Consider the following 24,878-nt stretch of genomic DNA (forward strand, 5'->3'; position numbering starts at 1 on the left):
CTCCATAGACAATGAGTAACAGATATTTTCAAAAATAAGTAAGTGAAAGAATAGTGAATGAGGGTAAAGATGAGGGCATAGAGGAAGAGAGAGGTAGGCACCAGAGAAGGATACCAGATTCCGGTGGGGTGACATGGATCAGCTCAGGCCTGATGCTAGCCACTCCCACACAACTCCTTTCTTTCTAATCCACTTCTTGTTCTCTTTGGGAAGGATTGAGGTCTCTGGAAGATGGCCAAAAAACAATTAAGCGAGCAGCCAGCCCAAATTAATGCTCAAGTATCAGGAGTATCTGAGTGCTGAAAGCCACTTCTGTTTTCCCTCTCTCAGCTGAGGGGGTGGGAACAGGTTCCCAAAGCCACCGCTCCTTTCAGGGAGATTTAGAAGGCATATAAAGGCCCCTGGCTGAGGACTTGCTTCCTCACTCCACAGTTGGTGCCAGAACTCTCAATCCTCTACGAAGAGAAAATGTCCATCCAGTAAGTATCTCTGGGAGATTTTTTTTATTAATGCCTTAGTGCGTTGATGGTAAATGAGCTATTTCAAGAACTCCTGAAGACAACTGAGGATCCATTTAGGAAAAGCCTTGGGTCTTGGTGGGAGAGTTTGTTTCTTCCTACATACATGTTGAAGCAAATATCTAGAAGTCAGGTCTAAGTTACAGTGGGATTTTATGGCTTGGAATGGGCCTTGGAAGCAGTAGTGAGCATGAAGATTCAATGAGGCAGACCTGGGTTCTACTTCTTGTCCAGTCATTTCCTAACTGTGTTATCTTAGGCAAATTACTTTTTAAAGTCTAGGCTTTTCCATATATAGGATAAGTAATACTTACCTCATTTTGGTGCTGTGATATTTAAATGAATGAAGAGCATATAAATTCCTTTTGATGGTATGTGGCACATAGTAAATCCTTAATAAAAGATAAGTGCCTAAATTAGGCAGTCTTGTCAGAGCTCTCACTCTAAGAAGTTATATAATGAGCCAAAGTGAGAAGGAAGAACATTAAAATATATATATGTATATATGACCTAAATATTCTTGTCTGACTACTTTTAAAATGTAGTGAAGCTCTTGGATATTGGTGATGAAATAAGACAGTGGGAAGAGATGATGGTATAATATGCATGAATAGCAAAGGATGAGGTCTTGACCCCAAAACCTGTGGTCTCCCAGTTCATAAGAGGGAGAGGAATGAGACTGTCTGGGAGTCAAGAGAATGAATGATGCAGTAAGCTGAGGGTACTGACAGGGTAGGATAATTCTGTGGGAAGGACTTGGTCAGGAAGAGAAGTGACAATGATAATGGGATTTGTTGACTTCTCAGAAATATGGGAAAACTGTGGAAGGCAAGTCCACTGTAATATTAAAAGGGAGGTCATTTTCCTTGTCATCAAAAGAGAAAAACCAACCTGGGCCTCTGCCAACGTGATACATTTCTGCCACCCTGTCACCCTTCCCCAGTTTCTACCACCACCACCGTATCTCCTCCCAAAACATTGTACTCTCAGCTCCAGCTAGACTGGCAGTACACACCAGCATTGAGTAGAGGGCATCTTTTCTTCTGGAGCTCTGCCTCTGTCTCCATGGACTCCTTGAGATTCCACATGAACTTCTTCCTCTTTATTCCACCATTTCAGAGTTGAACATCCAGCTGGTGGTTACAAGAAACTGTTTGAAACTGTGGAGGAACTATCCTCACCGCTCACAGCCCATGTTACAGGTTGGTCTCAGCTTTCTTGAAGTCATCTTCTCTTTTTTGTTGCGATCTCTCTTTGCCATCTCCTTATTCATTAGCATCTCTCAGCATAGGTTCCCCTATGGGCTACAAAGAGAGAAATCTGGAGATTTGGGCTTTTTATACCAAGAACCCATTTCCTCTTTTCTTTACTTTTCTAAAATATATATTTTAAAAATGCTACCTAACTGGAATTCATTAACTACTGGGACTATACCTTTGTCATCTTTAAACTGTCTCCTCCCAATTGCCTCTTCTAGAAAATAGAAAGATGAACCCAATGCTCTTTCTCAACTAGATTCTGATGTTAACAGTCTAGATGCAAGCAATCAAATTAATGGTGTGTCTTTTAGGTGAGCCATGTCTTCTTTTCAAATTTTTATCAGAAATATAAATCTGTATAAAGTGGACTGCTGAAACTGAGCTGTATGAAATAATACATTTCAGGTTGGAGAGTTGGCAAGGATTAAACAAATACTGCCATATGCTGTACATTCAAGGACCAAAGGGCACAACTTGTTTAGACTGAATGGCCTTAAAACCTTTATTGTGTGTCCCTCATTTTGCAGAGAAATACACTGAGGCCCAGAGATAGCACACAGCAAATCCTAAAGTAGAATCCAGGTCTCTGACAGCCCTGTGTACTTTCTGCTACAGCAAGGTGACCTTTATCTGGACAATAGCCCATATTCTCAAAGGAATTTAGCTCTATATTTTAAAAAGCCAATTTCCTATTGTTTCACAGAAATTGTTTCACATCTTTTTTTTTAGTATCTTGATCTCTACTTCTAATCAATCCTTCCCTCCTGTATCAAGAAATTTGAAATTTTTTCTTAAAAGTAAGATGGTAAAAATGCAAATGTATGGGTAGCTGGGAAAATCTCTTAGATGGAGAATCCCGTTCCATTCCCGATGTTCTTCCCTGTCTCCTTCCAACCTTTTGTTTAAACTCAGAGATGCTGCCACATTTCCCACCCTTGGTTCCCTAGAAAAAGGAGAGTCAGCCAGCAGGCATTTCCTGAGAGCTACCCCGCGTGAGAGCTGGGAATGGAAATCACTGCCAGCTTTAGAAGTAAAAGGCTGCCTATCCAGATGGCTTATATAATCACTGCTCCTTACCAGGGGTGAGAAGAGCAGGTATAAGAAACAAGATTCTGTGTCTCACTTTCCTCACAGGCAGGATCCCCCTCTGGCTGACCGGCAGTCTCCTTCGATGTGGGCCAGGACTCTTTGAAGTTGGATCGGAACCATTTTACCACCTGTTTGATGGGCAAGCCCTCCTGCACAAGTTTGACTTTAAAGAAGGACATGTCACATACCACAGAAGGTAAAGAACACTAGGTTCCATTCCCCTTCCTAGGGTTGGGGCCTAGCTCAGCTCCTCCTTGCATGTTCTTTTTAACCTCCTGAACCCAAGAGGAGACTTTATACCCACCTCCACTCAGAATCCTCCTGGGTCATGAGTCTGCATGGACACCTGGGAGCTATAGGACAGGATAAAGAAACAGCAAAGAACTAGGGCTTTGGGGTCTGACAGGCCTGGCATCAAATCCTATATGCCCTAGATACCATTTGCCTAGGTGGGTGCCCTTTGGCAAGTTGTTAATTTCTACTTGTTTTGTCATCTATAAAAATGGGAGAAGTAAAAGAATTTACTTCAGAGTTTATTACAAGGATAAAATGAGAACACAGTGCTTAGTCCATCAGAAGCATTTAATAATAATAATAATAGTCATTTTATTATTATTAGACCATGTATCGCTTGATTTCTTTCCTTTTTTGTAATCAGAAAGGCCAATGGGAAGGAGGGAGGGGGTGTCACAGAGCAGGCAAGGACCAAATATGTCATAATAATACCAGGAATAAGTTTTCTAAAAACAGGAGATGGTTGCTAAAAGGCTTGAGGCCCTAAGCCATCGCTCCAACTTCATTACAAAGACTCATTAGCACAATAAATACTTTGTTTTATGTTTTAATATTCAGGCCTGTTAGTGGCTTTGTTGATCACCACAGATTTCAGGCATTCTGAAGAGACAACAAAAATAAGAATAAATGGAGTCTTGAAGTGGTTGGGATAACTTGGACTGTTTTAGAAGAGAAACAGATCAAGTCAAGCAAAAATTTAGCTATGAAAGCTTATTTTGGAGGTCAGAGAAAGCCTTCTAAAGACCTTGGTACTTTTTCCTCTTCACAAAAGTACAAAATCAAATTTTAATTGGCTCTCCACATGAGAAACCCTAGGCAACGTATGCTGTCTAGTCTGGGATATGGTTGAGGAGGTCTGCCTGTGTAAGAGACTGGATTCAAAAATATCTACTTTTAAAAGTAGCAAAATAAAATTTTAAATTAAAGAAAAACACTAGAGGAATATAAGGAAGATTGAAGGAAATCTAATTCAGCATACCATGTTCTATACCTCCCTGCTCAGTGTAGGCTTGTGAGTCATAGGGTACAGGAAGTCAGAGGCCCAATTTGAATTATCCATGGGACTATGTAGTATGATATGGAAAAATCATATTTTATGGCTCAGGCCATATACACCGATCATTAGCTTCTCTGAGCCTTGATTTCTCATCTGTCACTGTGAAGTTTATAATTGAAGCTCATGGCACATTGTCTCCTTCTCCTTCAGTCACCCCAAGAAAGTGACCTGACTCTTCATTCTCCATGTTGTGAATTTATGATTCTTGATAAGGGCACATAGGATGACCTTCTATGCTCCCCAGGGACTACACTAATTCCCCTTCTCTGTGGCATTTCCCATGTCTCAATGTCCTTCAGGTTCATCCGCACTGATGCTTACGTACGGGCAATGACTGAGAAAAGGATCGTCATAACAGAATTTGGCACCTGTGCTTTCCCAGATCCCTGCAAGAATATATTTTCCAGGTTTCTGAAACCCAATTGCATGTTATTAAAGACATTTTACATCAGCCATTTTTCTCTCATGGCTTGAAAGTTACTGGACTAAAAAATCCATTTGCTTCTACAGGTTTTTTTCTTACTTCCGAGGAGTGGAGGTTACTGACAATGCCCTTGTTAATATCTACCCAGTGGGGGAAGATTACTATGCCTGCACAGAGACCAACTTCATTACAAAGATTAATCCTGAGACCTTGGAAACAATTAAGCAGGTAGGACACAGTCCTCAAAAGATATTGCTTAGGAATTTAGAATTTGTACCTTAGAATTAAGTCCACTGTACATTTTGTTTGGAAGAATATGAGAGCCAGATAGATTAAGTTTCAAATCCCTGCTTTGTCATCAACTACTAGCGATGTGACATAAGGCAGAATTTTCTTCTCATTTGTGAAATTTTAAATATTTATTGTGTGAATTAGAGGAAAACTGTATAAAATGCCTAACATATTTATTTGTGACACAAGTATTAAGTCCCTTCCATGTACCAGAATGTATGCTAGAAGCAAAAGATACATCAAGGAGTAAGACAACATGGTCCCTGCTCTTCGTGGTTTTTATAGGCTAGCATGGAACTGGCACATTTAATATTGAAGAGATTAAATTCATGGTTCTAGGAAAGTGTGTTGCACCAATTTTACACCTTCCTATAGAACTTCTTGTTAGAAATAAAAGCCATACCTTAAATGAAAAAGCATAAAGAAACATGTGAGCAATATTAGAAAGTGATAAATTTTGCTGAGATATGAGGCAGTCTCAGTGCAGCATTCAGTAAAACAGATCTACATTTTCAACCAATGTTTATTAAGTTGCAGCTGTTTTCGTTCTTTTTTGTGCTTTGTGAATTTATTTTTTAATTAATTTATTTTATTTTTATTATAAATTTATTTAATTGGAGGCTAATTACTTTAGAATATTATATTGGTTTTGCCATATATCAACATGAACTTGCCACAGTTGTACACGTGTTCCCCATCCTGAACCCCCCTCCCCTCTCCCTCCCCATACCATCCCTCTGGGTCATCCCAGTGTTTTCAAGGCATCATTCTTACTTTCAGAACACTTAACATCTAAGTGGAGAAATCAATTAATATATTACTTAACTATAATAGAGTGCAGCACTTCCACAGCATCATCTTTCAGGATTTGAAATAGCTCCACTGGAATTCCATCACTTCCACTAGCTTTGTTCATAGTGATGTTTTCTAAGGCCCACTTGACTTTACATTCCAGGATGTCTGGCTCTAGGTGAGTGATCACACCATCGTGATTATCTTGGTCTTGAAGATCTTCTTTGTACAGTTCTGTGTATTCTTGCCACCTCTTCTTAATATCTTCTGCTTCTATTAGGTCCATACCATTTCTGTCCTTTATCGAGCCCATCTTTGCATGAAATGTTCCCTTGGTATCTCTAATTTTCTTGAAGAGATCTCTAGTCATTCCCATTCTATTGTTTTCCTCGATTTCTTTGCATTGATCGCTGAAGAAGGCTTTCTTATCTTCTCCTGCTATTCTTTGGAACTCTGCATTCAGATGCTTATATCTTTCCTTTCTCTTTGGCTTTTCACTTCTCTTCTTTTCACAGCTATTTGAAAGGCCTCTTCAGACAGCCATTTTGCTTTTTTTCATTTCTTTTCCATGGGGATGGTCTTAAACCCTGTCTCCTGTGCAATGTCACAAACCTCTGTCCATAGTTCATCAGGCACTCTATCAGATCTAGTCCCTTAAATCCATTTCTCACTTCCACTGTATAATCATAAGGGATTTGATTTAGATCATACCTGACCTAAATCAATATGCACTCAATATGCCAGCAAATTTGGAAAACTCAGCAGTGGCCACAGGACTGGAAAAGGTCAGTTTTCATTCCAATCCCAAAGAAAGGCAATGCCAAAGAATGCTCAGACTACCACACAATTGCACTCATCTCACACGCTAGTAAAGTAATACTCCAAATTCTCCAAGCCAGGCTTCAGCAATACATGAACCGTGAACTTCCAGATGTTCAAGCTGGTTTTAGAAAAGGCAGAGGAACCAGAGATCAAATTGCCAACATCCGCTGGATCATCTAAAAAGCAAGAGAGTTCCAGAAAAACATCTATTTCTGCTTTCTTGACTATGCCAAAGCCTTTGACTGTGTGGATCACAATAAACTGTGGAAAATTCTGAAAGAGATGGGAATACCAGACCACCTAACCTGCCTCTTGAGAAACCTATATGCACCTCAGGAAGCAACAGTTAGAACTGGACATGGAACAACTGACTGGTTCCAAATAGGAAAAGGAGTCTGTCAAGGCTGTATATTGTCACCGTGATTATTTAACTTCTATGCAGAGTACATCATGAGAAACGCTGGGTTGGAAGAAGCACAAGCTGGAATCAAGATTGCCAGGAGAAATATCAATGACCTCAGATATGCAGATGACACCACCCTTATGGCAGAAAGTGAAGAGGAACTAAAAAGCTTCTAGATGAAAGTGAAAGAGCAGAGAAAAAGTTGGCTTAAAGCTCAACATTCAGAAAACGAAGATCATGGCATGTGGTCCCATCACTTCATGGGAAATAGATGGGTAAACAGTGGAAACAGTGTCAGACTTTATTTTGGGGGGCTCCAAAACCACTGCAGATGGTGACTGCAGCCATGAAATTAAAAGACGCTGACTCCTTGGAAGAAAAGTTATGACCAACCTAGATAGCATATTGAAAAGCAGAGACATTACTTTGCCAACAAAGGTCCGTCTAGTCAAGGCTATGGTTTTTCCTGTAGTCATGTATGGATGTGAGAGTTGGACTGTGAAGAAAGCTGAGCACCAAAGAATTGATGCTTTTGAAGTGTGGTGTTGGAGAAGACTCTTGAGAGTCCCTTGGCCTGCAAGGAGATCCAACCAGTGCATTCTGAAGGAGATCAGCCCTGGGATTTCTTTGGAGGTAATGACGCTGAAGCTGAAACTCCAGTACTTTGGCCACCTGATGGGAAGAGCTAACTCATTGGAAAAGACTCTGATGCTGGGAGGGATTGGGGGCAGGAGGAGAAGGGGGGACGACAGAGGATGAGATGGCTGGATGGCATCACTGACTCGATGGACATGAGTCTGAGTGAAGTCCGGGAGTTGGACAGGGAGGCCTGGCGTGCTGCGATTCATGGGGTCGCAAAGAGTCGGACATGACTGAGCGACTGAACTGAACTGAACTAACTATAATAGAACACAGAATATAGTAAGTCCTTTCACAAAAGGAATCCTTCTATGGAAGTGCATATAAAGATTACTTCTAGCAGTGTTGAAGGGTGTGAAGTGGGGCAGATCAAGGAAGATTTTGAGTTGGAAATTAGAGGGAAGGGAAAACTTCATTGAATTTGGGAAAACATTTCAGATACAGGAAGTACCATGACCAAACAAATAGAGGTGGGAAACTGGAGAATAAAGAATATATATATATATATTTTTGGCTAGAATTGCAGTATTTCTCAATGGAGGTGGCATTGGCATTGGGCAGGTGGCACTTCATCGTTATGGGGACTGTCTCATCTATTGCAGAAGTTTGACATTCCTGGTCTCACCCACTAAACACTAGACATGCCCTCAATCATTGCACGAACCCCAAATGCTCCCCAACATTTCCAACTTCCCCGCTAGGGGACAAAAGCATTCCTAGGTGCAAACTAGTGATCAGAGCATGCCATGTCAAGGGTAGAGTGAAACTATAAGTTTGAATAATGGACAAAAATTTGGAATAAGTTGTTTGGTTGATGGTAAACTACTGAAAGTTTTTGTTCAGAGAAGTGGTATAGCAAAGCTTTAGGTTATTTAATCTGGAAGCTATGCATAAGCTGTATGGGAGGGCAAAAGAACTAGGAGACCAGCTAGTGAAACTGAAGACCAGAAGGAGAAACTGAGGGTAATAGGAATAGAAAGGAAAGTAGTCACAACACTGGGTCTCAATACTACAGGCTGATTTATAATCCCACGGTCTGTTTACTAAGGTTTGACATATTCTCAACAGCTTTTTCTTGGTTTAGATGTATGTTTGTAACCACATATGAGTGTGTGTGAAGTTTAGAGAAGTTCTGAAACTAAATTTCTAAACTACTCATTTGACTTTGACAGTATATCAGATTGCCATGGTAACTTAACTGGAAGTGTGAAGCTCATGGTATGGCTCCAGAATAGACTTTATTAGAAGTTAAGTTTCATTGTGAGCAGCACTATACCCTAACTTCATATAAAAATGTAGTTTTAAAATTTTGAGGGTTTTTTGTTTATTTGTTTACCATGACTGAAATAGCCTGCTAACAAGTACCTTTGCCTCTAGACTGATTCCCTTAAATGCAACTTCCTTAATTCAGTAGAAGTAATTTTTTTTCTAAAATGCAAGTATAAATGTGCTGTTCCATCTAGTGCACCCACAGTTTCCAAGATATAGTTAAAACACAGACCTTTGTGGCTGGCCCATTTTTATTTCTCCTTTTCCATGTGTGCTCTTCACCACAGCCATGCTGAATGACTAGACTTCCCTAAGCAGCATTCACTATTTACAACTCTATGCCTTTACAGCAAGGTTCCTGCTTCCTAGAACACATTGTTATCATTCTGCATCTGACTGACTTTTACTCATCTTTCAACATGAGTTGGAGTCATCGCCCTTGGGAAGCCCTGCCTGATCTCCCAGTTTGGGTTAAATGGCTTTTCTTTATAGATATGGTTTTGCACTTACTACACTTATTCCAGTTCATTGTTCTAGTGTTGTTGTTCAGTCACCTAGTCATGTCTGACTCTTTACGACCCCACGGACTGCAGCATGCCAGGCCTCCCTGTCATCACCGTCTCCCAGAGTTTGCCCAAGTTCATGTTCATTGCATCAGTGATGCTGTCTAGCCATCTCATCCTCTGACACCCTCTTCTTCTGCCCTCAGTCTTTCCCAGAATCAGGGACTTGTCCAATGAGTCATCTGTTCCTGTCAGATAAGCAAAATACTGGAGCTTCAGCTCCAGCATCAGTCCTTCCAGGGAGTATTCAGGGTCGATCTCCCTTAAGATTGACTGGTTTGATCTTGCTGTCCAAGGAGCTTTCAGGAGTCCTCTCCAGCACCACAGTTTGAAGGCATCAATTCTTTGGCATTCTGCCTTCTTTATGGTCCAGCTCTCACAACTGTATGTGACCACTGGGAAGACCATAGCCTTGACTATAAGGACCTTTGTCAACAGAATCACATTTCTGCTTTTCAACTCACTGTCTAGGTCTGTCATCGCTTTCCTGCCATGAAGCAACTGTCTTCTGATTTCATGGCTGTAGTCACGATCTGCAGTGATTTTGGAGCCCAAGAAGAGGAAATCCGTCACTACTTCCACCTTTTCCCCTTCTATTTGCCATGCAGTAATGGGGCCAGATGCCGTGATCTTAGTTTTTTTTAATGTTTAGTCTTAAGTTGGCTCTTCCACTCTCCTCCTTCACCCTCATTAACAGGCTTTTTAGTCCCTCTTTGCTTTCTGCCATTATAGTAGCATCATCCACATATCTGAGATTGTTGATGTTTCTCCCACCTATCTTAATTCCGGCTTGTAACTTATCAGCCCGGTATTTCTCATGATATGCTCAGCATATAGGGTGACAGCAGACAGCCCTGATGTACTCCTTTCTCAGTCTTGAACCAATCAGTTGTCTAGTACAGTGCTGTCAATGGAACTTTCTACAACATTTCTATATCTACATTGTCCAAGTGCTGTTGAGTACATGGATGTGGCTAATGTGACTGAGGAACTGAATGTGAAGTTCTGTCTAATTATGATTAACTTACATTTAGATTGCTACATGTGGCTACAGTATTGGATACTGCCAGTCAATACTGAAATTTTGAAAAGCAAGGACTGTCTCTGTTTTCCTAGACACTGACACAGCGTCTGGCATATAATAGAAGCCCAGCGAGTACTTGACAAATGACTGAGTGAATGAACGTCTTGCCTGATATTTAAATGAGCGTGCTAAAAACTCCCTAAGCTTTAAAACATTTTCTCTTAATCAAATAGAAAGCACTTTGGTTAGACAAATATATAATCATGGATTATTTATTCAATAAATCTTTACCAAGTAGGTCCCAAGCAGAAATTCTAGGGCACTGCATCTTTTGACAAGTCACTTAACTTCTCTGACTCCTCAAGTTCTCCTTATGTAAATTGAGAGGTTTGTGATAGATTTATGGTTTTGAATTTTTTATAAGAATCCAAATTCAACTGAAGTACTGAATCATGTCTTCAGAAGTTTCCATTAATTCCAGGAATTCATGGTTCCCCTGAAGTCTATGTTAAGACTTTCTATACTAGAATTCTGAGGTTTCTTTCAGTTCCAAATTCCTTTACATGTAAGACACTGGATTGGTATTTAGGTTTTATCATACAAAATTTGTATTTTTATAAAATGAAAATTAATAACTTCAACATGCAGTTCAATGTAATTCAATAAGGAAAATGTAAAGATGTTTCAGGATTAAAATTTATCACTGTTTGAGGACAGCTTGTATATACAAAAGGAAAATAACCAACCAGAGAAATGCATGGTCTACATCAACAGAAGAACACAGTCAGAGAGAACTTAAAAATTTCAAAGGCATGAAGGGTCAATGTGGGGGTCAGAGAAGAGCTTTGCACTAAAGTTGCAACATCCACAGGTTTGAAAGAAAGTAGGACCCCAGAGAGATAGAAGGAAAGAGAAAGTGCACTTAGGGTAAAGGTGCAAATGGTCATGGTGAGGTCAGATTGAGGGACCAAAGATACAATACAGTTTTTCTCTTAACATGGGTGACATCTCTTTTCCTTCCATAGGTTGACCTTTGCAACTATGTCTCAGTTAATGGAGCCACTGCTCACCCCCACATTGAAAATGATGGGACTGTTTACAACATTGGTAATTGCTTTGGGAAAAATTTTTCAATTGCCTACAATATTGTAAAGATCCCACCACTACAAGCAGGTCAGTTTACCACTTTGATTCTTCTTAAAACAAGTATCTATAATGTGAGAAAATTACTGGAAATACAAGATGTCAGATCAGAAATATGAGGACTGCACTATATGGACTGTTAAATTACTTTCAGATTTTCAGAAAACTATCCTCATCCTCACCCTACCAAGGAACAAATACCCAATAGCACCATAGTAGGAAATAACAAATTGAAAATACAAAAAGCATGTGGCCATGTTCTGTTCTACAGTGTTTCAAAGATGTAGTATATATGTGACTTTGATCATATAAAACTTAGATTCAAATCAAGCAAATAGTTGTTAAGCACTTATCCATGTACCAGACACAATTAAGATTTTAAACAAACATATGTGTTAGTATATGAAAGTGTATTCAGTATTTTATATGTATTTAATTCTCAAAACTACAAACAAAACCTTTTAACTCACATATAGACTATAGAGAAAGAATGCTAAAACAGAAGAGAGTACTCTTTAGAATTCTACATTCATCCTCCATTCATTGCAAGAAATTTGATATTGATCTTGTTAATAGAATTATTTGAGTATATACAGATTTTTATTTAGTTTTTGCTTAGTATAATTTGTGAAGTTTAGATCCTGGACCAGCAGCATCACCTGGAAACCTGTTAGAAATACAAATCTCAAGCCCCACCTGAGGTAGACTGAATGAGTAACTTTGAGGGTGGGCCCATGCTCAGTATTTTCAGAAGCTCTTTATGTATTTCTGGTGTACACTAAGGTTTAAAGACACTGCCTTAGTAGCAAATAAACTTTAATGTGCTTAAGAATTATTGTACAGGGCTATTGACACAGAAAGGGCTTCCCAGGTGGCACTAGTGGTATATGCCAATGCAGGAGACATAAGAGACAGAGGTTTGATCCCTGGGTCTGGCAACCCACTCCAGTATTCTTCCCTGGATAATCCCATGGACAGAGGAGCTTTATGGGCTACAGTCCATAGGGCCGCACAGAATCGGACATGACTAAAGGGACTTAGCACCCACAAACAACAAAACCACATATTCTATAACTTTACAGCTAATTTAAGAGATTATAAAAGTCACTTTGACCATACTAAAGTTTTGCCTACTCCCTTGACTTAGAACCCACCTTCAGTTAGTAAGATGTGACTCCACTATACTCTACCTACCACACACTGTTTGAGTGTACTTTCCAAATCTGCTGCTATTTGGATTTTCCTGGGTGATTGCAGCTCCACATGAAATTTCCCTCAGAAATGCCAGTGACTGAGAAAATGGAAATAAACTCTTTAAAAAATCAAGATCTGAAAATGTATTTCTTTGCTCGCATAAGCTGTTCTAAATGCTTTGTATTTAAAAAAAAGAGGCTGTTCCACAGCCTTTTAAAACCACTTTATTTCAGACAAGGAAGATCCAATAAGCAAGTCAGAGATCGTTGTACAATTCCCCTGCAGTGACCGATTCAAGCCATCTTACGTCCATAGGTAACTCGAAGGCCTGCTATGAATCTTCAGGAAAACTCAAGTTTAAAGATCTGCTTTGCCTACCTTTGATACCAGTCCTGATCATGACATTTTCTTGCAGAAACCTAAATTTAAATGTAATTAATTTCATGTAGGCACTGTTGATTCATATAACTGAGCATACCTCATGTGTACATATTTCTTTGTGGTCTGAGCATCAACCCTTCCCACTCACAAGTTTATTTCTGTTTCTGAACAGTTTTGGTTTGACTCCCAACTATATTGTTTTTGTGGAGACACCAGTCAAAATTAATCTGTTCAAGTTTCTTTCTTCATGGAGTCTTTGGGGAGCCAACTACATGGATTGTTTTGAGTCCAATGAAACCATGGGGGTAAGTTTTACATTTATTTGTCAGGTTTATGATTCCAAAGAATATGTGTTTCATAATGCATACATTTTTTCTTTTTAAATGCATCAAAATACTCTCACTTTTAGGTTTGGCTTCATATTGCTGACAAAAAAAGAAAAAAGTATATCAATAATAAATACAGGACCTCTCCTTTTAACCTCTTTCATCACATCAATACCTATGAAGACCATGAGTTTCTGATTGTGGATCTCTGTTGCTGGAAAGGGTAAGAGAGTAAATTGAATGGATAAATGTTACATCTCCAGTTGCTCCTGGAAATCAGGTTTGTTTGTTTGTTTTCAGAGATACTGCTTTGAATATTTAATCTGAGTTATATCTTTTAAAAGTATGCTTAAGTCACAAAATATGATTTTAAAAGCTGTAGGGAGTTTAGGTAATCAGAAACACAAACTGAACCTAAAAACCATGGTTAATGATTGAAAACTGCTCAGGTCCATGAAACAGACCTGAAAATAAAAGATTCTATGACTTGATTAGTGAACTTAAACTTAATTTCCCCCAAATTTAACAAGATCGTTTGAGGAGCCTTAAACTGCATCTGCTCTGGGTTTGATTTTTTTTAAAAAAAAGACAGACATGCTTTCTTCAGAACAGCAAGTCACTAAAAGAGACAGTAGCCCCTGAAGACACAGACAGAATGGTGATAGAGAAACAGAGCAGAAAGTTTCAAAGGCTGCTGTTTTTAAACGTATCCATGAAGCAGGATTCTTTTCTCCACCCGGAGCGGGCAGAAGTGGCTGCAGTATACCTGAGTCTTTAGGAGTTTCTAGATTGGAGACTAAAGAAGAGACAGGCATTTGTGCTTTTAAAAGACATGCATCATGTCTCTAAAATTTTTGTAATTGTCTGTCCTCATGTTTGACTTCTTATTTTTGCAGATTTGAATTTGTTTATAATTATTTATATTTAGCCAATTTACGAGAGAACTGGGAAGAGGTGAAAAAAAATGCCAGAAAGGCTCCTCAGCCTGAAGTTAGGAGATACGTGCTTCCTTTGAATATTGACAAGGTAACCACCCTCTACATAGATTTCAGATATAACAAGAATGTTTCATCTTTCTCAGGATTTTTTCTCCTGCTGTGTGTTTATACATAAAGGCTCAAAATTTCTGAACTGGAAGGGACTTTAAAAATTAGCAAATTCAATTCCCCTCATTTTATAAATGAAACCGAAGCTCATGAATTAGCAAAATCCAGTTGTGAAGAGTCAAAGTGAAAACCAGTTTTCACTCTCAACCTGTTTTTCTTTTTTCTACAAAATCTTTTTAAAAACTGATTGATAAAAAACAAAAAACTGATTGCAATCTAACTGGTTAGAACATAAACAAAAACAGTGGGATAAGTGTGCGAAAATAACTTAAAACAATAGGTTGGTAATCTTTGAAGGCTTTTAGGCTAGGGTAAAAGGTTTGCATTTTATTTGGCAGGTGGTAGGGAGTTAAGGATTTTGAATAGAAGAAAGCCATTTTCAGAGTTGGTGAACTGGGTATAAATAAAGTGTACTGACTCTTCTAGTTGTCTCTCCGGCTAAATGTCCAGCTTCCCTGAGCAAGTCTCTCAATGAGCAAGTTACCCCAAAGTTCAGTTGCCCGTTCTGAAACCTAAATAAATTGGGCTAAATAATAACTAGGTCATTTGCTGTTTTGATTTTCTAAAATAAGGCTGTGTCATGCGTAAGTAGTATTGGAAGTGAAGGAGAAAGACAGGGACCTGTGACTGTAGACGATTTAAATTACTCAAGTGCCAGAGAAATGTAGTGGTAGTAGCGACAGAAAGACAAAAGTGAGCATTCCTACAGATAGAATTAAAAGGATCCTACATTTGACTGGATGGCAGAATGAATTAAGTCTTAGACATGCAAAACCCTATGTGTCTAGAGTGTTGATACCTTTGGACATAGGAAATGCAATAGGCAGAGCAAATTAGGAGATAAACATGAACTGTAGAACTAGGAGGAAAGGGTAATAATGAGTAAAAGGGCTGACTTGAAGACAAACACAGGTTGACCGGGGCTTCCAGCTTTCTAGTGTGTGATTTGGGGCAAGACATTTAGTCTTTTCACGTCCCCTTTTCTTTATCTGGGCTTTCCTGGTGGCTCAGACAGTTAAAGAATCTGCTGATCTTATTGTTGTTGATGAGAATTACAAGAGCAGCATCAACAACATCTTCATGAAGATATCTGGTAGGCTTTCATGTGGAAGGGCAGGTCCTTGTGACACAAAGCAGGGTTAGAAGAAAAGAGCTAATAGTTATCGGCATTGAAATGATGATCAAATATATGAGGATAGACATTGCTAGCAGCAAAAGTTCATACTTTGGAGTAAGAATTCTAAAAGAAACTTACAAATTTGCTGATTTTTAAAAATGAAGAACTTGACAGCCAGAAAATGTTGAAAGAAAAGATAGCCATGCACATAAGTTGGGGAAACACCCATGGGCAGAAAGTGGTAGGAAAAGAGGAGTCAGAAAAAGAAGGAAAATAAAAATCACTAAAGGGTCCTAGTTACAACTAAGAGAGGAAAATGCCACATTGACAAAGCAAGAGAGGGTTTCATTGATGTCCACTGCTATGTATAGGCAAGCTGAAAAACATGAAGCTGAAAAAAGGAGCCAAAACCCAGATTTAGTGACCTCTAGGAGAATAGGGAGAGAGGCAGAAATCAGGTTTCAAGCCACAGTGACAATGTGGTAGCAATTACTATAGCCTGTACTTTTAAAGTTTGGCAATGAAGAGAAAACTAGATCATAAATTAGAGAAAGAAGAGATTAAAAAAATGAAGGAAGGACTAAGGAAGGGAAAGAGTATAAGATGACTAAAGCTTCAGGTTTAGTGATTGAAATGATGGTGATATTTTTAAATATATCTTTCTTATTTTTGAATAGGCAGTGCATTTAATTGGTCAGAAAATCAAAATAATCTAAAAAAGTTTGCACTGAAAGTGTCACTCCAACCTCTTTCTGCATCCATTCCATACCATTCCTCTTCACTTCTATGTGTAACTTTTAATGTCTTTCCTTTGCATTTGTTTGTTTATGAAAATATAAAAAAATGCCAATATATAGAATTATTATTCCCACTTTTTACACAAAAAGTAGCTTTCTATATCCACATTTTTATTCCTTGCTTATTTTCATTTTAAAATATATATTGAAGATCTTACTTTCTTCAACCACACAGTGTACTTTTTTACGAATATGCTGCAGTCCCTCACTGCTGAGCAAGCCATTTCCATTTTTTGACTGTTACAGATAATGTCACAAGGAATAACTTTGTATGTATGTTCTTTTATGTATATGCAGATATAGCAATAGGATAGACTCTCAGAAGTGAGTTTGCAGTATCAGAGGATAAACACATCTGTTTTAAAAAGAAAAATAGTGAGAGGGAGAGTGAAAAGGAGGTGCTGGTTTGGAAAGCAAAGATGATGTTACAGATCTCTTACATTAAAAAGCCTGAATTTAATAATAGAAAAAATAAGATACAACAGAGTAAAATCGTTAAAGTTACAGTCCCATACGTAAAGTGTTCAACATCAACATTTGAACTAATTGTATTTTTTTTCTTAATTCATACAATGCTACAAATCATAAGGACTCACTATGTTGGATCAATTGTTATTTCCAGGTCTTCTGTATGGAGAGAGAGAGAGAGACATATATAAAATTTTCTTTATTTTGCCACCTTTAGGTAGTCATATATCAATATGTATATATACACACATGCTGCTCTCTGCTTCCCAACATCACCATGAAGAGCCTTGAAGTCACACTTCATGGAATCTTACAAGATCCGTTCCTCACCTCCTATGTCTTCCCAATTCTGAAAATCTTTCACTATTTCCTTTTAGTTCATTGCACATCACCAGAAAAATTCCATCTATCCTCTACTCAGAAGGTTCCTTCCGTCTTATCTCTTTTACCAAAAAATCTGACACTCTCTAGGACACTGGTCTCTTCAGCAGCAGTTTCCAGGGGTAGCAGTTTCTCCTCCAGCCCTTGTACCACCGGGCCTGGAGTTGGAACACTTGTTCCACTTTGCTGCTTCCAAACCATTGTTCCTTCTGCCCACCCTTAAAATCTTTCAGTTTCAAATCTCACTTCAACTAATTATATACCCAAGTGGTATGTGTACATTTATATAAATTTATAACCCTTCATTATTGTTTTCATGTACCAATCACCACTCCCTCTTCTTTTGGTTCAGTGTCACACTCCCCTCCCTGATCTACTTCCGACTGTCAGTGATTTCAGTATACACATCATAGATGATTCTTCCAACAGCCTGGCCTCAGTTCCTTGACATCTTCCACTGATCCTGTCTTCCATTCTAACTCAGCCACTCACTTCCCAAGTCATACAATTGACCTTGCTATTACCTTTGACTGTGCTTCCATCATAACCTTGGTTCATACAGGACACATTCTGACTTTCCTTTCAAGATTACCAACCCTATTACAATTCCCACCAGAACCTCCAATCTATTGAAGCTGCTCACCATCTCTTACTCCCCTGAAGACTTATTCAGTTAAAATTTCATGATCACTGTAATCACCCCTTTGAGTAGATCCTCATTTCTCTTGCCACTTTCTTACTTTATAGAATTTATTTGTCAAAGTCATAAATCCTAGTTAAATTCAACTCTCCACCCACTCCATGCTTGTACCTGTAAGGCTCAAATCAAGTGCTAAAAATACACAATTGTGTTAATTGGCCCATTTTTAAATATATGACCACAAACCTTACTGCAACATTTCCCAACTTCATTTTCCTAGTTAAGCATTTCACACCCTCCTCTTTCAAACTTCTAACACATCCCACCTCCACACTCATACTCAATTAATGGCTCTGTTTCCTCTTTTACTAAACAAATGAAAGAAATCAGAAAAGAATGTAGACTCCTGCCACCACATCTACCCACCCACCAGCATCTGTCCTCATACTGAATTATCCCTCATCTTATTCAGAACTAGTCTTTCCCATCCTTCCTCACCCCCTCCAGGACATTATTCTACAACTCTCCCATTCTGTCATATATCTCACTCTCCTCCTGTTTCCTTTAACTCATGCATATCATGCTGTTATTTTGCCTTCTTATAAAATCCTTCTCTTGACTCTTCTTGCCCCTCCATTTATCCCTTCTTTCCTGTCTTGTGGCCCCTTTAATGTTGGAGGGCAGCAGGACTCACCCCTTTGTCCTGCTTCTATTTGTACTTTCACTCCTTTGTAAAGACTCATGCCTTAAATCAACCTGCACTTCCACTTCCAACTTTCCTTTTAACTCAAGATTCTTGTATGTTATTGCCAATGCTAAGTCTTTATTTTGATGTTCAGTAAACATCTCAAGTTTAATAAGACAAAACTCAAACTTCTCCTCTTCCCCTACCAAAATCTTTATCCCGCCTTCAGTAATCCCCATCTTTATTGTGACAGCTCCAACTTTTAACTATTTGGGCCCCAAACCTTGGAGCCATCCTGACTTCTCACTTAATTTCATGCCTGTTCCCTATCCAGTATCTTACCTATCAGGAAATCCTCTGCTCTGCCTTCCATTCCTCACTAACTTCAGTGCTACTAGCCCAGTCTGAACCATTGTTTTCCTTTGACTAGACTACTACAAGACAGACTGGTTTTCCTGATTTCACACCTGCATATCCCCTATTCTTAAAGGGATCTTGACAGAGCAGCCAGACTGATTCTTTTAAAAATAAATCATAGCCTTGCAAACTCTTCTGCTCATCTCTTGCTCACAAGAAAAACCTAAGTCCTCACAATGACCCATCAGGCTCTAACCAGTCTGACCCCATTATACCCCTCTACCCCCCTCTCCTGTGTTCTCCCCCCAGCTCAGTCAGCACAGCCAACCTGGTCTCCTTAATGCTCTTCAAGCACCCTTGACAATACTCCTGCCTCACGCCTTTGCAATTTGTTTTCTCTGCTTAAATGCTCTTCCCCAGATATCTACATTGCTTCCTTCATCTCCTACAAGTTTTACCCCAAATATCACCTTATCAGTGAAGCCCACCCTGACTACCTACTCAAATTATAAATCACTTACCCTTCACACTCCTGATCCCCCATACTCTGCTCTGTTTTTCTCTCCACACTCATGGTATACTAAACACTTTATCTATATTTATAGTTTTCCAAATTAGAATGTAAACTCCATAACAATAGGAACTCTGTTCTCTGAAATATCACAAATGCCTAGAATAGAGTCTAGTACAAACCAGGTATTTAATGCAAAACTAAATGCATATGTTCTTTGAAGAGCTCATGATATTCATTCCTTTCATAATATAATCTGAAAAATGATGTGGGGGCAATTTCGGTATCAAGAGATCTTAGAAAACATCAGGTCCAGAAGTTTTTTCATTTTTCTTTTTTGACAACATAAGGATATGATATTTTTCCAATAAAATCAAAATATAGCTAACTTTAAAGGAGATAAACGTTGTATGGATACCTAGAGGTTGAAGTCTTTGTTACTGTGAAGCAAAATACTTCTTTTCCCAGAACCACATCCTCAGGGCCCTATATGGGCCTATATGGCCCTATATGTTCTTTGAGATCAGTCTCATTTCACAGATGAGAAGACTACGAGGTTATATTTCTTTTATATATCTCTGACTTTCCCAGTGATACACAGTCAGTGACTGACATGGACATGGGCAGCTTTCTCAGTCGTGTTCTTCGTCTCTCCCTTCTAGAGTTTTCTGTACTGACTCTTCTACATGTTGACTTAAGAAATGAAGAACTCAGGAAACTAAACTTGGAAACTGTTCTCATGGCTGCTTGATTTTATTCCTTGCTCACTGAGGTTTCTATTATCCTCTTTCTTAGGCTGACACAGGCAAGAATTTAGTCACACTCCCCAACACAACTGCCACTGCAATTCTGTGCAGTGACGAGACCATCTGGCTGGAACCTGAGGTTCTCTTTTCAGGGCCTCGCCAAGGTGAGATGGTATAGGAAAAAACTTCACATGTGAGAGAACAAAATGTTCCCCTCCGAGAGAGTAATTGAGTTTTTTTAAGCATGTTTTTTATTTTGTAGCATTTGAGTTTCCTCAAATCAATTACCAGAAGTATGGTGGGAAACCTTACACATATGCATATGGACTTGGCTTGAATCACTTTGTTCCAGACAGGGTAATTAATTCCTCTTCCTAATATTCGAACAGTACTTTGAATCATTTGTAAGTCAAGTAAAGCATATTGACTAATTTATTGACTAATTTTTCTTTCTTATAAGCAGCTCTGTAAGCTGAACGTCAAAACTAAAGAAACCTGGGTATGGCAAGAGCCTGATTCATACCCCTCAGAACCTATCTTTGTTTCTCACCCAGATGCCTTGGAGGAAGATGACGGTAATGAGAGTAATAGATGTGTCTGAACCCTCTCTTCTCATTGGAGTTCATATAGTTAATTCACTAGGAGAGCAGTTATGTTGATTATTTCCAAATGTTCAGAAATAATCCTTCCTGCTATTGAATAGAACAGCACTAAAGAATGTAAATATGTTTGAAAAAAAGTTTTATCTTATGGCCAGGTTTCATTAGGTACTGTTGGAAAAATGCTTAGAGCACCATTGGGTGTCACGATGGAATATCAGTATCTGCTCTAGATGGAGACGAGAAGGAAGAAGGAGCAGGATGCTATCTAGGTTTTGCCTTTCCTGACATAGATACATTTCTGAAAAGAAATAGGGTTCTAAGGAGGGAAACTGAATATTCTAACTGATCCAAGAGAATGAGGCTTTGAGATTCTGGTTCTAGTCTTTCTTTTTAGTAAGCTGAGGCTAGAAGGGGATCCAGAGCAACAGTCTATAAAACAGCAATTCAGATACACTCAACTACAAAGCTGGGACAGCGGGGTAGGTGATACTCTCTGGGTTTAAAATATAGGAGACCACAGAGAAATGAATAGAATAAAGAGTTTTAGAGCCATTTTACACTAAGTGATTTTTACATTTGCAGTGCATTGAGTCAAAACTGCAAAAAGTTTGTTCCCATTTTGTTTGATAGAAGTAAGCATCCAAGCTAGGTCTTGGAAATTGTAGAAATAATATACCTGACTGTTTTCAAAGTCTTTAATATATGTTTCATTTGATTGTCACAACATTTTTTGCAATAAGTAGAGCAGGTACACAAATAAAAACACAGAAACATTCATTAAATAAGAATTCAATGAATATTTACTGTGTTCTAACCATTGTGGTAGGCTATCAGGATACAATGGTGGGCAAGAAGGACAGTGTCACTCCCTTCCTGGAGCTTATAGTCTAGGGGACTTGAAAAATTTAACATCCCTCTCATGGTTGCCATGGACTTTGCTGGTGACTCAGGTGGTAGAGAATCTGCCTGCGATGCAAGAGAGTACTCTTGCTAGGAGAATTCCATGGACAGAGGAACCTAGCAGCCTACAGTCCATGGGGTCGCAAAGAGTCAGACATGACTGAGCAACTAACACTTTCACTTGCATGGTTGCCACACAGCCAGGTGACAGAAGAGTCAGAACAAGCTATCATGTCATCTGGTTTTCTTTATTTGTGAGTGTAATGTCTCCTGTATTATTTCAATGATATTTAATCTATGGCTCTGGGCTTTTTTTTTTTTTAATTCAACACTGCCTTATTAACTTCTCATTAACAGGTGTAGTTCTGAGTGTGGTGGTGAGCCCTGGGGCAGGACAAAAGCCTGCTTATCTTCTGATTCTGAATGCCAAGGACTTGAGTGAAGTTGCCAGGGCTGAAGTGGAGATTAACATCCCTGTCACCTTTCATGGACTGTTCAAAAAATCCTGAGCACATTCTAGCATGATATGTTTCTGGTGACAAAACACAGAAAAACATAGTTAGGTCTGCAATCAAATTCTGTTTAGCTTTAGCCTGCTGTCTATAAGGGTTTTAACTTGCAGGTGCACACCGTTTTGCAGTATTTTACAGAAAGCACAGAGTTGAGTAAGGAATTCCTTTTAAAAAGTGCTTATTTAGATAATCATACTTTGTGAGACAGGCACATCATAACTAAAAACTCTTTATATATTTACAATCAAATAGAAAATGAATGTGAATTTATTAAACTGTTTTTCATTCCTATTATAAAAGTATATTTTAGGCACCTATCTTCTCCTATTACTTTTTAACATTTAAAGGCCAAAGTACTCTACAGCTGATATGTATATGGCTTTGCTGTGTCAAGGCAGCATCTTGGAAAAAGGCTTAGTTACTAAATGTCAAATCACACTTCTCAAACCAGGGACTTTGATCTAAGACAATCATTGTATGCACATATGTATTATTTTCAAAGATTCTCATGGTTTAAACTTTAATATTTCCATTTAATGTAGGCAATTATTACTATTTCTGATTTCACAGTAAAAAAGCCTGTTTCTAATTCACTGAGGGCTCTCAACCAAATAACTTCTCAGAGATTATGTTATCTATTAGAAACTTATATAACATCAAAGCAATTACATATAGTAGTGACTATTTTTTTAATAGCATAAAATACTTACAAACATAATTGCTGTTTAAAATCAGATTATGGGGATAATAATGTGGGGGGGTTATACTTTGTTGCCTCTTCTGCTTAATTACATTTAAGCACTGTGCACCTGACTGAAGAGAAAGTGAAAAAAGAGAAAATACTGTCATTAACATTCAGATATGAATATAGTTTAAGCACTTTTGTTTTTAAAATTATTCTTTTCTGAGATACATGTTGCAAAAAAAAATGAAGATTGACAAAAATTTTTATTCTATATCTTAATCCTGTTTGACTAAGTAAAAACAGCTTGAAGGAACAGACTGACTTGGGTACTTGATGCATCCATTTGATTTCTTTATTTAGATAAAATTCAAACTCATTTTTTAAGATTATAAGTACTCATTAAAATATACTTTTCAAATAAAATCTAAAATTGCAACCAAAAAAAGCAGAAATTATAAGGTAAAATCATGCAAAGCTCATCTAAGCACAAATACTGGTCTTTTCCATCATTTCCCACGTGTGGATTTTTATTGTAATCATTATTTCTTTGGGAGTAATTCCTAGGTAAACCTAGATATCTCAAAAAAAATAAAAAGAAAAATGCCATAAAATAACATGGAATATGTGACTGTAGATAAACATCAATCTGCTGGATTTTGTCTCTAGATATGGCACATGAACTTAATTCCACAAAGAAAGCTATTCATACATTTATTTTAAAAATGCAAAAAATAAATTACTGAATAATTACCAAGTTTTCTGCTTATTTAAGTCTCTAAATTTAAGAGAATTCCTAATACTGTCACTTTCCACACTTGCCAGTCAGCCCCTGCCTTCTTCCCATTCCTTTTCCACAGGAAAGTCTGGCAGTTCTTTATGCCTGCTTCTCCAGTTGGAAGATCCCACTTTGAGCTCTGTGCTCTGTGGAGATAGCCATAGTGCTAAGAAGGGAGAGAGGCACATCTGACTAAAGGAACATTCTGTCAATACATTTTCACCAACTGGATTGTCTATATAATCATTGCTGATATTATACCAAAAAGGCTTAGGAGCTGCTTTACAAGTGCAAAGATGGAACATGAGTTTTAAAAACTCAAATTAGGATAAAGGAGATTTAAGTCAAGCAGGAAGGATTAACTCAGAAATTCAAATTGAAAAAATTAAGTAACCTGATTTTTAAGAATCAAAGGTATTCTGGAGGAATCAAGAGAATCATGTCTTATCCAAAAACAAATAAATCTGTTTTAAGGGGAAAATTCAAATTGAATTAAGATAAATAAACCTATTAGTAAGTAGCTACTTTTGAAATAAGTTGTTTGAAGTCAGCTTTTTTCCATTTAAGCATCCTCTTTGTCATAGCAAAGGAGAAATAATAACATCTTTGAGAATATAAAAAAGTAATTAGTAGCTGATAATTGCCTCATGGCTATCTAGACAGAGTTCCTATCAGTCAATTCAGTTCAGTCACTCACTCATGTCCAAGTCTTTGGACCCCATGGACTGCAGAATGCTAGGCTTCCTTGTCCATCACCAACTCCAGGAGCTTTCTCAAACTCATGTTCATCGAGTCAGTGATGTTATCCAACCATCTCATCCTCTGTCATCCTGTTCTCTAGCCTTCAATCTTTCCCAGGATCAGGGTCTTTTCCAATGAGTCAGTTCTTTGCATCAGGTGGCCAAAGTATTGGAGTTTCAGCTTCAGCATCAGTCCTTCCAATGAATATTCAGGACTGATTTCCTTTAGGATTGACTGGCTTGATCTCCTTGTTTTCCTCAATGAACTCTTAAGAGTCTTCTCCAACATCCCAGTTCAAAAGCATCACTTCTTTGGTGTTCAGCTTTCTTTATGGTCCAACTCTCCATACATGACCACTGGAAAAACC

The 24,878-nt window shown here is 38.3% G+C and overlaps 1 protein-coding gene across 1 annotated transcript; it reads left to right on the forward strand.

Moving 5' to 3' along the window:
- The first annotated feature begins 468 nt into the window (after positions 1-468).
- RPE65 (retinoid isomerohydrolase RPE65) lies at positions 469-22,559 on the forward strand. The gene is made up of 14 exons (XM_040232608.1): positions 469-479; positions 1,638-1,720; positions 2,912-3,062; positions 4,517-4,624; positions 4,728-4,869; positions 11,470-11,617; positions 13,015-13,096; positions 13,335-13,467; positions 13,572-13,711; positions 14,385-14,514; positions 20,346-20,460; positions 20,559-20,653; positions 20,760-20,871; positions 22,156-22,559. The coding sequence occupies exons 1-14, from the start codon at positions 469-471 to the stop codon at positions 22,305-22,307; spliced, it is 1,602 nt and encodes a 533-aa protein (XP_040088542.1). The 3' UTR covers positions 22,308-22,559.
- Positions 22,560-24,878: the final 2,319 nt, after the last annotated feature.

The sequence above is a fragment of the Oryx dammah genome, unplaced genomic scaffold (genome assembly GCF_014754425.2).
Source record: "Oryx dammah isolate SB20612 unplaced genomic scaffold, SCBI_Odam_1.1 HiC_scaffold_28, whole genome shotgun sequence".
NCBI classification, from domain to species: domain Eukaryota; kingdom Metazoa; phylum Chordata; class Mammalia; order Artiodactyla; family Bovidae; genus Oryx; species Oryx dammah.

What these genes read in the sequence shown, in the direction of transcription:
- RPE65 (XM_040232608.1), top strand. An exon ending in TGCAAGAATATATTTTCCAG is followed by an intron (nt 4,625 to 4,727) that starts GTTTCTGAAACC and finishes TTGCTTCTACAG; the next exon opens with GTTTTTTTCTTACTTCCGAG. An exon ending in CCTTGGAAACAATTAAGCAG is followed by an intron (nt 4,870 to 11,469) that starts GTAGGACACAGT and finishes TTCCTTCCATAG; the next exon opens with GTTGACCTTTGCAACTATGT.